General features: G+C 36.5%; 1 protein-coding gene across 2 annotated transcripts in view; it reads left to right on the top strand.

Annotated features, from left to right (window-relative positions):
- Positions 1-13,888, top strand: part of ACADL (acyl-CoA dehydrogenase long chain) — a 46,458-nt gene extending 32,570 nt beyond the window's left edge. For both annotated transcript variants that reach the window (XM_086719530.1, XM_025935394.2), the window contains 3 exons: positions 3,532-3,659; positions 7,523-7,609; positions 13,499-13,888. In XM_086719530.1, coding sequence (XP_086575656.1) covers positions 3,532-3,659; positions 7,523-7,609; positions 13,499-13,592 — 309 coding nt within the window. In that variant the 3' untranslated portion in view covers positions 13,593-13,888. The remainder of the gene's footprint in view (positions 1-3,531; positions 3,660-7,522; positions 7,610-13,498) is intronic.
- The last annotated feature ends 333 nt before the right edge of the window (positions 13,889-14,221 follow it).

The following is a 14,221-nucleotide window of genomic DNA, read 5'->3' as shown; positions in this document are numbered from 1 at the left end:
CAGTACAGAGCCCGACACGGGACTGGGACCCAGGAACCCTGAGATCGTGACCTGAGCCGATGCTGGACGCTTAACTGACTGAGCCACTCAGGCGGTCCTGGAACATACACTCTTAACTCCTATCCTAGTTTTACTACCCAGAAATTGAAAGTAGATAGACCTTTTTTCTTTCCTCACTTCCCTCACCCATGGGCGATGAAGTGAAAATGTGATGTTCTTTTCTAAGACAAACTTTAGTTATTTCCTGTGTGGGATGTGCTCTTGAGTCTAAGGGCACAGAATATTATGAAAAGGATAGGAGAGGGAAAAAAAATGATACTTCTTCCTTACATTCCTCCAAAATGTAATTATCCAGTTCTTAAGACCTTGAGTGTGGAGTTAATTATAAAAATAGGTAGCAAACCGAAGATGTTATATTTTATATTTGAATCATAATATATTACAGTACAATTAACAGTAATGTTTAAATGGAATATGGGCTGGATAACCTCTCCAAAGTGTATTCCAATTCTATAATTCCATGATTCTGAGAATAATGTCATTCAGAACTCTGAAAGAGACTTGATCTGATACACTTAGTAAGTTTTGAGGAATTTATTTAAATGCTAGCTGTAGTATTATCTATTAGCGATTAGTAATGAATGTTTAAAAGTAGTGTTACAAGTGTTGATCATTCACAAAAAACACCTTGCTAATAATGTGTGGTACAATTATTAGCCCCCACCCATTACACAATAATTTCTGAAAGCTAGATACAATGTCTGTGGTAAAGAACCCAGACAAATTTTATATAGTAACACCCAATGTGATGCCAAGAATATGCAAATATAATCCCCAGAAAGTAAATTATGTACTCTTGGAGGCATTAATTTCTTCAAACCTGTGGACCTCACTAAGCGAATTAAAGAAAGAGTTCTTTAACACCTGGGTGGCTCAGTCAGCTAAGCGTTCAACTTTGGCTCAGGTCATGATCTTATGATTCCTGGGCTCCAGCCCTGCATTGGGATCTGTGCTGACAGCTCGAAGCCTGGAGCCTGCTTCAGATTCTGTGTCTCCCTCTCTCTCTCTCTGCCCCTCCCCCGCTCAGTCTCTGTCTCTGTCTCTCTCTCAAAATAGGTAAACATTAAACAAAAAATTTTTTTTCATTTTTCTTTTAAAAGAAAGAGTTCTAAATGAGCCCATCCTGGTCTAAAATTTAACTTCAGCTTCTGCAAGCTCCCAGAATTCCCAGAAAAACAGCTCTCATGGAAGGGAATTGGGCTTAGAGATCTTGATTCCTTCATACTGTAAATAGTACATAAATTTTCAAGTGTGCCATCACAATAGGGAGAGGACAAAACTATCTGGACACTTGTCAGATTCTCCCTTATCTTCCAAATGAAGTATCATGGTTGGTGTCCTTGAACGAAGCCAGGAGTCGGCTCAGAGGGAATATATACTCATCTGTTTTCAATGTATAGAATATTTCCCCACTTTTTTTTTCTTGTTCTATCTCTAGATTTTCTATGAGTAATCTTGGCAGAGGTGGGAAACTCTGTGCTGATTTATTGTGTACAGATTTGGCCTAATTAAATATAAATGGATAGAAAGGGAGATAGACAATGTAAGGAAAGAGTGAGAGGGGAAGAAAGTTTTGATGTGACCCAGCATGTTCTGAATTAGAGGCCAGGATACAGAGGTGGAAAATGTGTGGCATCAGCCATCCTACTGTTTGGTTTTAGAACCATTAGGTGCCAGCTATATTGTCTGTTTCTAGAACAGGATGGAATAAAGCCAAGGGAAAGGCAGTCAATTGGGTTTTTCATTAGTATGGTAGTTACATTGATACACCTCTGAGGAATCTGTCCCTCAGAGTTCCTACTCCTCCTGACACGCTGGTTTTGCCTGGTCCACGGTCTTATTATATTCCTTTTCTAGAAATGGAAAGTTCCCAAACTGTCCCCACTACAATGATGTTGAAAGGTTCAGTTTTGTGGTTTGAGAATTGTTATAACCAGTACGAATGGCAGGCAGGGCCAGCATCCTCATGAGAATCTGGTCCCTGAAGGCTTCCTATTGGGAACTCAATCTTGGGTTTGAACTTGCCAGTACATAGGTGGGGCATATTAATGTCTTGTTTGAGTTGAACTGTGCAACCTTTTTCACTAACTTCCATGCTTTTTTTTAGCCACAGTGAAGGTCTCACTTGTAAATCCCATAGCAGAATGATCAAAACTCTGTTTCTGCCTGTATTTTCATAAGGAAGGGAAAGCCAGCTGACCAGTCCTGGGCCTTGAACTTGAGAGGTCAACTAGAATGGGGTGTATTTTGGGGAGTTACTCAAAGTGGAAAGCCAATATGTCAAATCCAAGTCAGTTTCCTGAAGGAGGTTCAAAAGTTGGTGCCAAAGATACCAAATGTAACCTCAGAATTTAAGGTGTGGGAGCCAAGAATCTGGAATGTAAAAATATTTGATTGAAATGAAAGCAGTCAAGAACACTTGAGAATAGTCTAGATAGAATGATTTCCAAGGCCGCTATAGGTTGTCTGTGGCCGGCAAGAGAAAGTATAATATGTTGACGTTGTTGACCATTCCAGACCATTCAGTTCAAGTTAGAGACTAGCTATTGAGGAGAGTCAGTGGGGGAGGGTGGAGAGAGGGGGAAGAGGCTGAAGGATACGACTTTGATCTCTTGAGTGCTGATGTCGTTCTTCTACTGCATTCTATAGATCTAGACTAACTACTTCCCAATATAAAATAATGTTTAATTAATGTTTTTAATGTTGTCTTTCCAGCTTGTTACTTTGTTATTTTACTCTAGAACAAAGAATCAGAATAGAGAAATATATATACTTAATTAAAAAATATGTATACTTAAAAAAAAAAAAAGATGTGGGGGTGTCTGGGTGGCTCAGTCAGTTGAGCAACCCACTCTTGATTTTGACTCAGGTCATGATCCCAGGGTCGTGGGATGGAGCCCTGAGTCAGGCTGTATGCTGAGCATGGAACTTGCTTAAGATTCTCTCTCTCTCTCCCTCTCTCTCTTTCTCTGCCCCTCTCCTCAGTTCTCTCTCACTCTCACTCTCTAAAATAGAAGAGAGACAGAGAGAGAGAGAGAGAGAGAGAGAGAGAGAAATTCTTCATGGTTTTAGATTCCAGAGGAAAATAGGTGCTTTTAACAGCTGTACTTAAAGGACTATACCACAAGATGGTGCTCACCTATTAAAGTCATGCTGGTTTTCAAGCAGTTTCCCTAAATGGTCTAAACTTTTTAATCTAAAACATGAGATGTTATTTATCATTTATCTCTTTTTTTGTTTTTCCATCTTCTAGTACAACTTTCCTTAGTGGTGATGAGTATTGTGGGTTTTAAATTTAAGCCGTTTAGTTAATATTTGCCTCTTTTGGAGAGTAAAAAAACAAACAGTAATTCCACTTTTGTTTTGCTCTAAAGGTCTTTTATTATATAATTTTAGATATGCTAGGTGACTAAAAATGTGCTCTTTTAGTATGCTCACTTTTTTCCCCCTTTCATTTCTTTTAAACTCAAGACAGTGCAGCATAAGCTGGCAGAATTAAAAACACACATTTGTGTAACCAGAGCTTTTGTGGACAGCTGTCTCCAGCTGCATGAAAAGAAATGTCTGGACCCTGCCACTGCTGCCATGGCGAAATATTGGTATGCGTGCCTCAGTAATTAAAATGTGGTGTTTGCATAGACTGTTATGGAATTCTTCCAACTTTAAACTCAACCTTGAGGGTCTTAAAAGAAGAAGGCTGTGAAAATGAAAACTAACAGTAGGAACCAACTTTTTAAAAAACGCTGAAAGGTCCCATTAAGCCTATTTATAGTGTGCTAAAAATTACTCAAGTTGATTTAACTTTTAGCTTGCAATTGAAAATAAGATATTGCGGCGCCTGGGTGGCTCAGTCAGTTAAGAGTCTGACTTCGGCTCAGGTCATGATCTCAAGGTTCGAGAGTTCGAGCCCTGCATTGGGCTTTCTGCTGTCAGCACAGAGGTACCTTTGGATCCTCTGTTCCTTTCTCTCTCTGCCTCTCCCCAACTCCACGCACGCTTTCTGTACTTTGTCTCTCTGTCTCTCTCTTTCTCTCTCTCTCTCTCAGAAATAGATAAACATTTGGGGCCTCTAGGTGGCTCAGTCAGTTAATGGCTCAGGTCATGATCTCATAGTTCGTGAGTTTGAGCCCCACATCAGGCCCTGTGCTGACAGCTCGGAGCCTGGAGCCTGCTTCAGATTCTGTGTCTCCCTCTCTCTCTGCCCCTCCCCCACTAATGCGTGCATGCTCTCTCTCTCTCTCTCTCAAATATAAATAAACATTAAAATAAATAAACATTTAAAAAAGAGAGTAAGATATTATGGTATTGAAGTAGGATGACTGATTAACTCATTCAAGTAGTAGTTTAATTTCAAATTTTCTGATGAGTGGCAGTATAGTGAGACCACAAAAGAACATTACCACTTAGAGTCCTGAGATTGAATCCCAATTCTTTCATTAAATAACTATAATTAAATTTAATTCTCTCTGGGTTGGGGCACCTGGGTGACCATTCGGTTAAGTGTCCAACTTTCAATTCTGGCTCAGGTCCTGATCTTACGGCTCATGAGTTTGAGCCCCGAGTTGGGCTCTGTGCTGACAGTTTGGAGCCTGCTTGGAATCCTCACTCTCCCTCTCTCTCTGCCCCTCCTCTTCTTGTGCTCTCTCTCTCTCTCTCTCTCTCTCTCAAAATAAAAAATGCACTTAAAAATATTAATAATTCTCTCTGGGCCAACATTTTGATATCTCTGAAATGAGTAGATTAGACTCCATTTTTTATTTTAAAATGTGTCCAGATCTAAGAAAAATTTATGAAAAATTGATTATCCAATCAGAAGTTGCACATCCTCTATTAAGTGAAAGGGAAAGTGTCCTATTAAATTTGGAAAGAACTTTCATTTGTATTAAAGATGACTAGCAATTGTATTAAAGATGAGTTAATTGAAAAGAGACTCCTATAAGGCCTTTGTTTATTTTAAGATGCAAGAACATGGTTTAAATCAGATACTGAAAATGGGCTTGGTTTCCTCTGTTTTAAAAACAAACATTCTCATATCTCATTAGCCCAAAAATAACTTAGAAGAAAATTCCTGTCATTATTCATTAACCTGTGTTCAGTTCAGTCAGAACTAGAGTGGAGAAGTATGCAGAATAGTTCTTTATGAAATGATTCCAAAATAATAAAACTGCCAGGTTGGAACTGATGTGGAATTACTGGGAACTTCTTTTAGGGGGGGACATTTTACATTTACATTTATAGCAAATCCTGTGACTAGTTGGAAAAGTGTAAAAATTTTTTAGGCAAGGTATTTTTAGAAAAAGAAATATTCAGATAGCTATTAACCTCATTGTTCCTAAAAACACCAAGTTTCTAGACATACTGTTACTTCACATTGAAGGAGAGGAAGCAGCTAGTTATACCCAGTGAATATTTCACTAAAATACTTGCCAAATACAAAAATTTATAGAATTCCAAATATTGTTGCCTCCTGAGTCTTACCTGTTAATCATTATATTGTTGCTGTACTTTTTAGAAACATCCTCACCTGTCTTATGGCTTGAGTTAAAAGTTATTTTATTTTTTTCCCAAATTTTTATTTAAATTCTAATTAGTTAACATATAGTGTAATGTTGATTGCAGGAGTATAATTTAGTGATTTATCACTTACATGTAACACCCAGTGTTCATGACAACAAATGCCCTCCTTAATACCTATCAGCCATTTAACCCATCCCCTACCCACCACCCTCCATCGATCCCTGAGTTTGTTCTCTATCATGAAGAGTCTCTTATGGTTCGCTTCCCTCTCTCTCTCTCTTTTTTCCCCCCTTCCCATATGTATATCTGTTTCCCACATGTATCTAAATTGCACATAAGAGTGAAATCATATGGTGTTTGTCTTTCTCTGACTGACTTATTTCTCTTAGCATAATACTCTCTAGCTCCATCCACGTTGTTGCAAATGGCAAGATTTCATTATTTTTAATGGCTGAGTAATAGTCCATTATATAAATATACTACATCTTTATCATTCATCAGTCAATGGACACTTGGGCTCTTTTCATAGTTTGGCTATTGCTGAGAGTTAAAAATTATTTAAAATAGGCAAATGTGTCTATGCTTACTTTTGCTTTAGGTTTCCCATTATTGAAAAATACTTTTAGGGGAGCCTGGCTGGCTCAGTCAGTAGAGCATACAACTCCTGATCTTAGGGTCATGAGCTCAAGTCCCATGTTGTGGGCAGAGGTTAAAAAAAAAAAAAGAAAAAGGAGGGGCACCTGGGTGGCTCAGTCGCTTAAGTGCCAGACTTCAGCTCAGGTCATGATCTCACGATTTGTGGGCTCAAGCCCCACATCTGGCTCTGTGCTGACAGCTCAGAGCCTGGAGCCTGCTTTGGATTCTGTGTCTCCCTCTCTCTCTGCCCCTCCCCAACTCACACTATGTCTGTCTCTCAAAAATAAATAAATAAACATTTAAAAAAAATTTTTTTAAGGGAAAAATGAGATGCCTGGGTGGCTCATTTGGTTGAGTGTCCGATTTTGGCCCAGGTCATGGTCTCACAGTTCGTGGGTTTGAGCCCCATGTCGGGCTTTGTGCTGACAGCGTAGAGCCGGCTTCAGATTCTGTGTCTCCCTCTCTCTCTGCCCCTTTTCTGCTTGCTCTCTCTCTCTCTCTCAAAACTAAATAAACATGAAAAGGAATCTCTAATTAAAAAAGAAAAAAAAAGAAAAATGGGGTGAAAAGAATTTTGAACTTATATTTTTATGTTGAGATGAATAAAATCCCTACCAATTATCTTATGAATTTTAATGGTAGTTAGAATTACTGTAATGAGACCAAACAAGAATATTTCTCAAGTATTTCATATTAATATACATATACTTTGGGAATAATAATACCCAAGTAATCTTTTAAAAGTTTCCTATATGATGGTATGTACTTTAATAGTACTTTTTAGGTTTTTACTTTTACTTTCAGTTTATTTCTGAAAAACTCTAAAAAATTTTTTTCACAGTTACTGAAATTCAGACTTGCAACTTTCGGGTAGAAGTGGCATCTTTGGAGAAAAAGACATATCACAAGGCAAAAGAAAATAGATGGCTGTATAACTGTATATTTAACTGAGATTATATGGAGAATTTAAATAAATTAGACAAAATTCAAGTTTTTATTATGTCCTTCTTAAGCCTAAAGTAGCCCAAAACCTAATAGACTATGCTTTCCATTTTTTTATTTCTAGCTTTAACAAAAACCCAGCCAGAACCAACTGATGCAGAAAGTATTCATTACATGAAAATTTTCCAGAAGTTTATTCATATGTAATTTATATCAGTCTTCTCTTGTTGGCTAATATGTCTCATTGTAATTGTTTGATAAATGTACGTATTTAAACAGTCATAAATTATTTGTTTCCTGATTGTGAAGCACCTCGCGAAAACCCATTTGAAATGTTCCTTTTTTGCTTTTTATTTTGGTCATCCAGGGCAAGTGAGTTACAAAACACTGTAGCTTATGACTGTGTCCAGCTCCATGGAGCCTGGGGATACATGTGGGAGTACCCGATTACAAAGTGAGTATGGCTGTTGTGGTACGCACTTCTGGATGATGTGAAGAAAAAGGAAAATTTCTTTACTGTACTTTGTGCATTGAGTGTAGAGGGAAAAGAGATGCAAAATCTTTGCATTTGTCAGCTGACTACAGAGTGTGTTCAACCAGATGAAACAGCTTCAGGTTATCAGCCCACCTGATAACCTTTTAAAGAAAGGATTTTATCGCTTTTAAAGAAAGGGAAGAGATCAGGATATAATAAAACTTGGCTTTATTTGAATCGTTTTACAGAAGGACTAATATCACTTTTGTTATAGTTGGATATTGTATTTTATTGGTTAACCATAATCTCGTTATTTCTACTTTTTTGCTATGACAAGCAATGAATGCTGCGACAGAACACCTTTATGCGTTTGTCTTAGATACATGTGTTTTCGATTATAATGGGACAGAGTTCCAAAAGTAGTATTGCTATTTCAAAAATATGCACATTTTAAATTTTAATACATTGCCCAATCATTTTCTCCAGTTAGTAGCAACTCTTACTCAAATGAAAAAAGTCTGAGGATACTTATCCTCCTAAACTATGAATGTTCTTGCTTTTTAAACTTTGTGCTAACATAATGCATAGAAAATAGGTTATTATTCTTCCTTTAATTTGCATTGGCTATTAGTTATTTTATCTTATTTTATTTTATTTTATTTTATTTTATTTTACTCTGGCAAGAACATTTAACATGAGATCTACCCTCTTCATAAATTTTTATGTGTCGCATACTGTATTTTTTTAAATGTTTATTTATTTTGAAAGAGAGACAGAGAAAGTACACGTGCATGTCAGCAGGGGAGGGTCAGAGAGAGAAGAGGGAGAGAATCCCAAGCTGGCTCTGCACTATCAGCACAGAGCCTGATGCAGGGCTTGAACTCAAGAACTGTGAGATCATGACCTGAGCCGAAATCAAGAGTCAGATGCTTAACCAACTGAGCCACCCAGGCACCCTGCCATGCTGTACTGTTAAGTGTAGGTACAACGTTGTGCTGCAGATCTCTAAGGCCTATTCATCTTGCTTAACTGAAACCCTATGCCCATTGATTAATAATTCCCCATTATCCCCTTCCTTTGTTCCTGACAACCATCATACCTCTTAGATTCTGTAGGAATCATGTAGTATTTGTCTTTCAGTGACTGGCTTATTTCACGTAGCAGAATGTTCAAGTCCATCCAAGTTGTCACACATTGCAGAATTTCCTTCTGTTTGAAGGTTGACTAGTATTCCATTCCATTTTCCGTATACATTCGTCTGTCTGTGGACGCTTAGGTTGTTTCCACATCTTGGCTATTGTGAATAATACTGCAATGAACATGTGAGTGCTAATATTGCATGCAGGTCCTGATTTCAATTCTTTGCAATAAATACCTAGAAGTGGAATTTTAGGATATGTGGTAGTTCTGTTTAATTTTTTGAGGAACCTCCATACTATTTTCCATCACAGCTGCCCTGTTTTGTATTCCCTCCAACAGTGTGCAGGGGTTCCAATTTCTCCACATTCTCACCAACACTTGTTGGCCTTTGTTTTTTGTTAATAGCCATCCTCACAGGTGTGAGGTGATATCTCCTTGTGGTTTTGATTTGTATTTGCCTGATGATTGGTGACAGTGAGCATTTATTCATATACCGTTGGTCATTTATATGTCTTCTTTTAAAAATATCACTTTTGGGGTGCCTGGGTGGCGCAGTCGGTTGAGCGTCCGACTTCAGCCAGGTCACGATCTCGCGGTCCGTGAGTTTGAGCCCCGCGTCAGGCTCTGGGCTGATGGCTCGGAGCCTGGAGCCTGTTTCCGATTCTGTGTCTCCCTCTCTCTCTGCGCCTCCCCCGTTCATGCTCTGTCTCTCTCTGTCCCAAAAATAAATAAAAAACGTTGAAAAAAAAATTTTAAAAAAAATCACTTTTTAAAAGTAAAAAAAAGGCACTTTAGGAAAAAATTTGTACATGAAAAAGATCTAAGTTGTCATATCTTAAGCATTTGATTATTTTCTCTAAAAAACAAGTTAAAAGTAATAATTTTTTCCAGATATAATTTTTATTTCCTTCCAAAGAAATTAAATGCACCCTTTTTTACTCTCTTACATATGAATATTCTTGTTATTAGTTTGAAGCAGTACTGGTTTGTCAGTAGGCAGCATCCTCTTCTACATTTCTTTCTCCACTTCCATAATCTCTTCTTTCCCTCTTCCCCTTGACATTTCTCGTCATCACTCTAGAAAATAAACCTTTCCTCTAATTTAACAATATTTTCAGTTTATAAAACTTACTTAAAGAAGTTTTACTATATGGACACAGGTCTGGTTTAGTTCTGAATCTGAGAATATGGATGCTATGGGCTTCTAAAAACTTTTTCTAGTTTTTAGATTTTTTTGTTTTTGTTTTTAGTTTTTTTTAGTTTTTTCTAGGTTTTTTTGTTTTTTGTTTTGTTTTGGTTTGGTTTGTTTTTTTTTTTTTTCCTAGTGGCTCTGTTGGTTAAGTGTCTAACTTTGACTCAGGTCATGATCTCATGGTTGGTGAGTTCAAGCCCCACATCAATCCCCACATCAAGCTCTGCATTGGGCTCTGTGCTGATGGTGCAGAGCCTGCTTGGGATTCTCTCTCTCTCTCTCTCTCTCTCTCTCTCCCTCTCTCTCTGCTGCTTCCCTGTGCACACACACTCTCTCTTCCTTGCAAAAATAAATAAACTTAAAAAAACACTTTTTCTATTCTAATTTTAATGTAAATACATACTATCTAAAGGGAAAATTATCAAATTAGTATTCAAACTGACTTTGACATTTATCATTTTGGCAAACATAGTTGGAAACATTTGATACATTTATGGTCTTTAATGAGGAAAATAAACATTTTAGTTAAGTTAAATTAAGAACAGAAGCTGCAGCATAGATATAATCTGCTAATTTTCTGTAAAATTAGTTCAGAAAGCTTTAATCACAGGGTGTGTATAATTTATAACCTTTATAAAAACTCAGCAACAACTAGGGCTTTCCTTTCTTTGGGAATGTAGATGCGAAGTAACTAAATGATTTTATTTATATATTTATTTTTTTGGCAATCCTTGGACTTGGATTTTGGTATATCCTTTCAGAACTACTTCAAACGAGCCTTAATCAAAAGCAGATTTTTTTTTTTTTTTTATCTTTGTGTAGTCATGAAATCAGAAGTAAACACTGAGTTATGCTAGCACAAATTAAATCATCCCTGGAATTTTTTTCTGTGCATTTTCATGTTTTATTCATAATATTAATCCATCTTATTCACAATAATCACAATGCTAAGAAAGTCAAATCATAATGAATGTCTCTATTTTTATACTTAAGTGTGTTGTTCCAACCACTGCTGGAAATGTAAACATGTAGTGGATTAGTTTGTCTAGTCTAGTTCGGGTTCTAAGGAAGATACATGAGGTGAGGGGTCACCCATCCACATGACTTAAGATTAGAGTGCAGAGTAAGTCTTGCTCTGTGTTTTCTTAGAGGCGATTCCTTCAGGTCAGTAGCAAGCAAAAATTGTAGCTTGATGGCTTATTTGAAACCCCTGGTTTCAATTTGAGAGACTTATATTTCCTTTCAAGAATAATAATCCCCTTCTTGGCTGGTTTGTTAGTTCAAAGATTGTATGAACTTTTAAACTAGACTGCTATTTCTCACCCCAGAGATACAAGGAAAGAACTTTTCATAAGTTAACAAGAGATAGAGTAGTAGATAGTATCAAAGGCTGATTAGACACATTAGGGGTTATGTGGTTGCAGTGCACAGATTTTGATTTGATAGGAAAAAAAAAATCACTCTAATGGTGTTTCTTATATCCTCGGATTAAGCTATTTTATTTGTGTATTTATGTGTGTGTATTGCTGAGTCTTGATTTTGCAGATAAAACAGGTGCTTCTTTTTTTTTTCTTTTTTTTTTCTTTTTTTGCTTTTTTGCTTTGTTTCATTTTGTTGTTGTTGTTTTTTAAATAACTGGTCTTAAACTAGTGAACTTATTTCACTCTTACTCATTAGGCTTGGGGCCTGTAAGAGGTGAGGCTTAAGCATTGCCGTTTCAAGACCTCTCTGCCATGCTAGGAAGAACAGCCTGAGATACAGAGCTCCATCACTGTGTGGTTAAACATTCCTTCTGCTGCCTTTCTCTGTTAATTTTAGTTGATGACTGAATTTAATTAGTAACCTATAAAAGGTCTACTGATCTCTTTCATTACCTACTCCATTGGAATTTCTTTAATGTGAAAAAAAGAAAAAAAAAGCCCAATGCAATCCAAAAATGTCTGGAAGCATTGAGATTGCTGAAGTAGGCCAAAGTGCCACGTAGATTCTCCATATGCAAGTGCTGGATTTTGTGAGCACAATGGAATCTGTTCAAAAGAAAAAATATATATACTTGAAAATACAAATATCTGTAGATTCCAAGTTTCAACAAAAAGTAGGTATTGAGACTCTAAAATTCCTTGGTAATACACTAAGTCAGTAAATATTTACTGAATGCTTACTTTTTATAAGGTACCATGAAGAATATGAAGAGTCCAGAATTGGTCATGTTCCTAGAGAGCCAGCATATTTAATTTGTCTCAAATGTTAAATTAAAAAAAACATTAAAAAATAAAAAGCAAAAACCAAAAATAGATTCTATGCTTGAGAAAAAAAATGCCTTTGAATTTGGGTCCAAAGCTCAATAACTAATCCTACATGCTTGGGCCAATGAAAATACTATGATATAATAAAAAAGATACTTGCCAAAGTGGCAGGATACCTACCTTCTCAATCCAGCCTGCCAATTATCTGTTATGTGATCACTAAATAACAACCATTAATTAATATGTGTATTAACTACACTGCATCTCAGTTCCCTTACCTACAAAACAATAATAATATTTATCCTTCCTGATGCTGGAGTTGAGAGGATAAAATGAAATGAGAAAAGGTAAAAACAACTATACAGTATCACGGTTGCTATCTTTGCTACCGAAAGTGAATTCCTGGTAACGTGTGTGTGTGTGTGTGTGTGTGTGTGTGTGTGTGTGTGTGTGTGAGTAAACTCAGCTACTCAGTATTTTAATGTCATACATTACTGGAATGACTACTAACCATTTCTAAAAAATAAGTTACTTGTTAACTTTGTGGGAAGTAATATTTTCTAAAGCATCGATTTATACTCCTGATGGCAGCAGTGGTGGTGAAATCTAAGGGATGTTAGAAAATAGATACTTTCTTTTCTCTTTTGTTTCCTATAAAACCAGTGGATTTCAACATTTTTAAGGAAACATTAAAGATAATAAGAAATTGAGACATTCTATCCACTCTAAATCTGAAACAGCCTTTTTTAGAATGCTAGTATATGTGCTGAAGTTTACAAAATTAAATCAAATGAAACATACTAATAAATGTTATTATTGGGGTTCCTGGGCGGCTCAGTCAGTTAAGCGACCAACTCTTGGTTTCTTCTCAGGTCATGATCTCAAGGTTCGTGAATTCAAGCCCTGCATCAGGCTCTGTGCTGATGGCTCAGAGCCTGCTTGGGATTCTCTCTCCCTCTCTCCCTGTCCCTTCCCTGCTCATGCTCCCTCTCTCTCAAAAATAAATAAACATTTTTTTTAATGTTATTTTGAAATTGTAATCTAAATTGTAATCTAAACATCAAGCAAACTAAAAGCTGTACAAATGATCAGTACCTTAATAGAATTTGATAATTATACAAATCTAGGATGAATGCCATACTGAAAAAAAAAGTAATTTATAGGGAACTTTTATTTTTTGGATTTCATTAAATGAATACTTTAAAGGAATCAATAGTTTCCTGCTGAGACAAAACTTATAACTTCCAGTATCTTTTATTTATTCATTCAATCATCTTCTGATTTACTTAGAGCTTATGTGGATGCCCGCGTTCAGCCAATCTATGGTGGTGCCAATGAAATAATGAAGGAGCTGATTGCAAGAGAGATCATCCGTGACAAGTAGACATCTGCCCACATCCTGGAATCCTATTACAACTAATCTGCTTTTAAATCTACTCAAGATAAAATGCAACCTGGAAAGGGAGGAAATGCTAAACATGTTTTTATATGTTCTCTCTGTTGAAAGAGAAATCAAATATGAGATTAGTACAATGATAGGAGAAATCTTTGAATTCAAAGATTCTAAAATTGTCCAGTATAGGCTTAACTTTTAATTTTTATATAGCTAAAAGGCAAATATTTTCTGATTCTAGAAGCCTTGGTGTTTGGTTTTTCCCTAAAATTCTAAAATAAATAAATAAAAAATAATTGCTTTCAAATTGAGACAGCAATAGTTTTGTTATTATACTAGAAAAACATTAATAGCAGTTAGAGATCATTGACTTTGAAAGGGAAAAATAAATATAATATACAATGCAAATGTTTTCTACCACCCTCCCCTAAACCTATTTCTAAGCAGTGGAATCATTTCTTCAAACAAAAGCTTATGAAGAGTCTCTATGAAACTGTGATGAGTGCTTTTAGTGGAAGCAGGAAGCCCTCTTGCCTTATTGCCTTGGATCCACTATGACTCAAACTGAGCATTCACTTGCCCAACTCCAGCTAGAGAATGTGGTGGCTTATCAGGTGCCT

The sequence above is a fragment of the Puma concolor genome, chromosome C1 (genome assembly GCF_028749965.1).
Source record: "Puma concolor isolate L17-30 chromosome C1, mPumCon1.1.hap2, whole genome shotgun sequence".
Lineage (NCBI taxonomy): Eukaryota > Metazoa > Chordata > Mammalia > Carnivora > Felidae > Puma > Puma concolor.
Note: the sequence above shows the minus strand (reverse complement) of the source record. Positions and strands in the feature narration are given on the sequence as shown.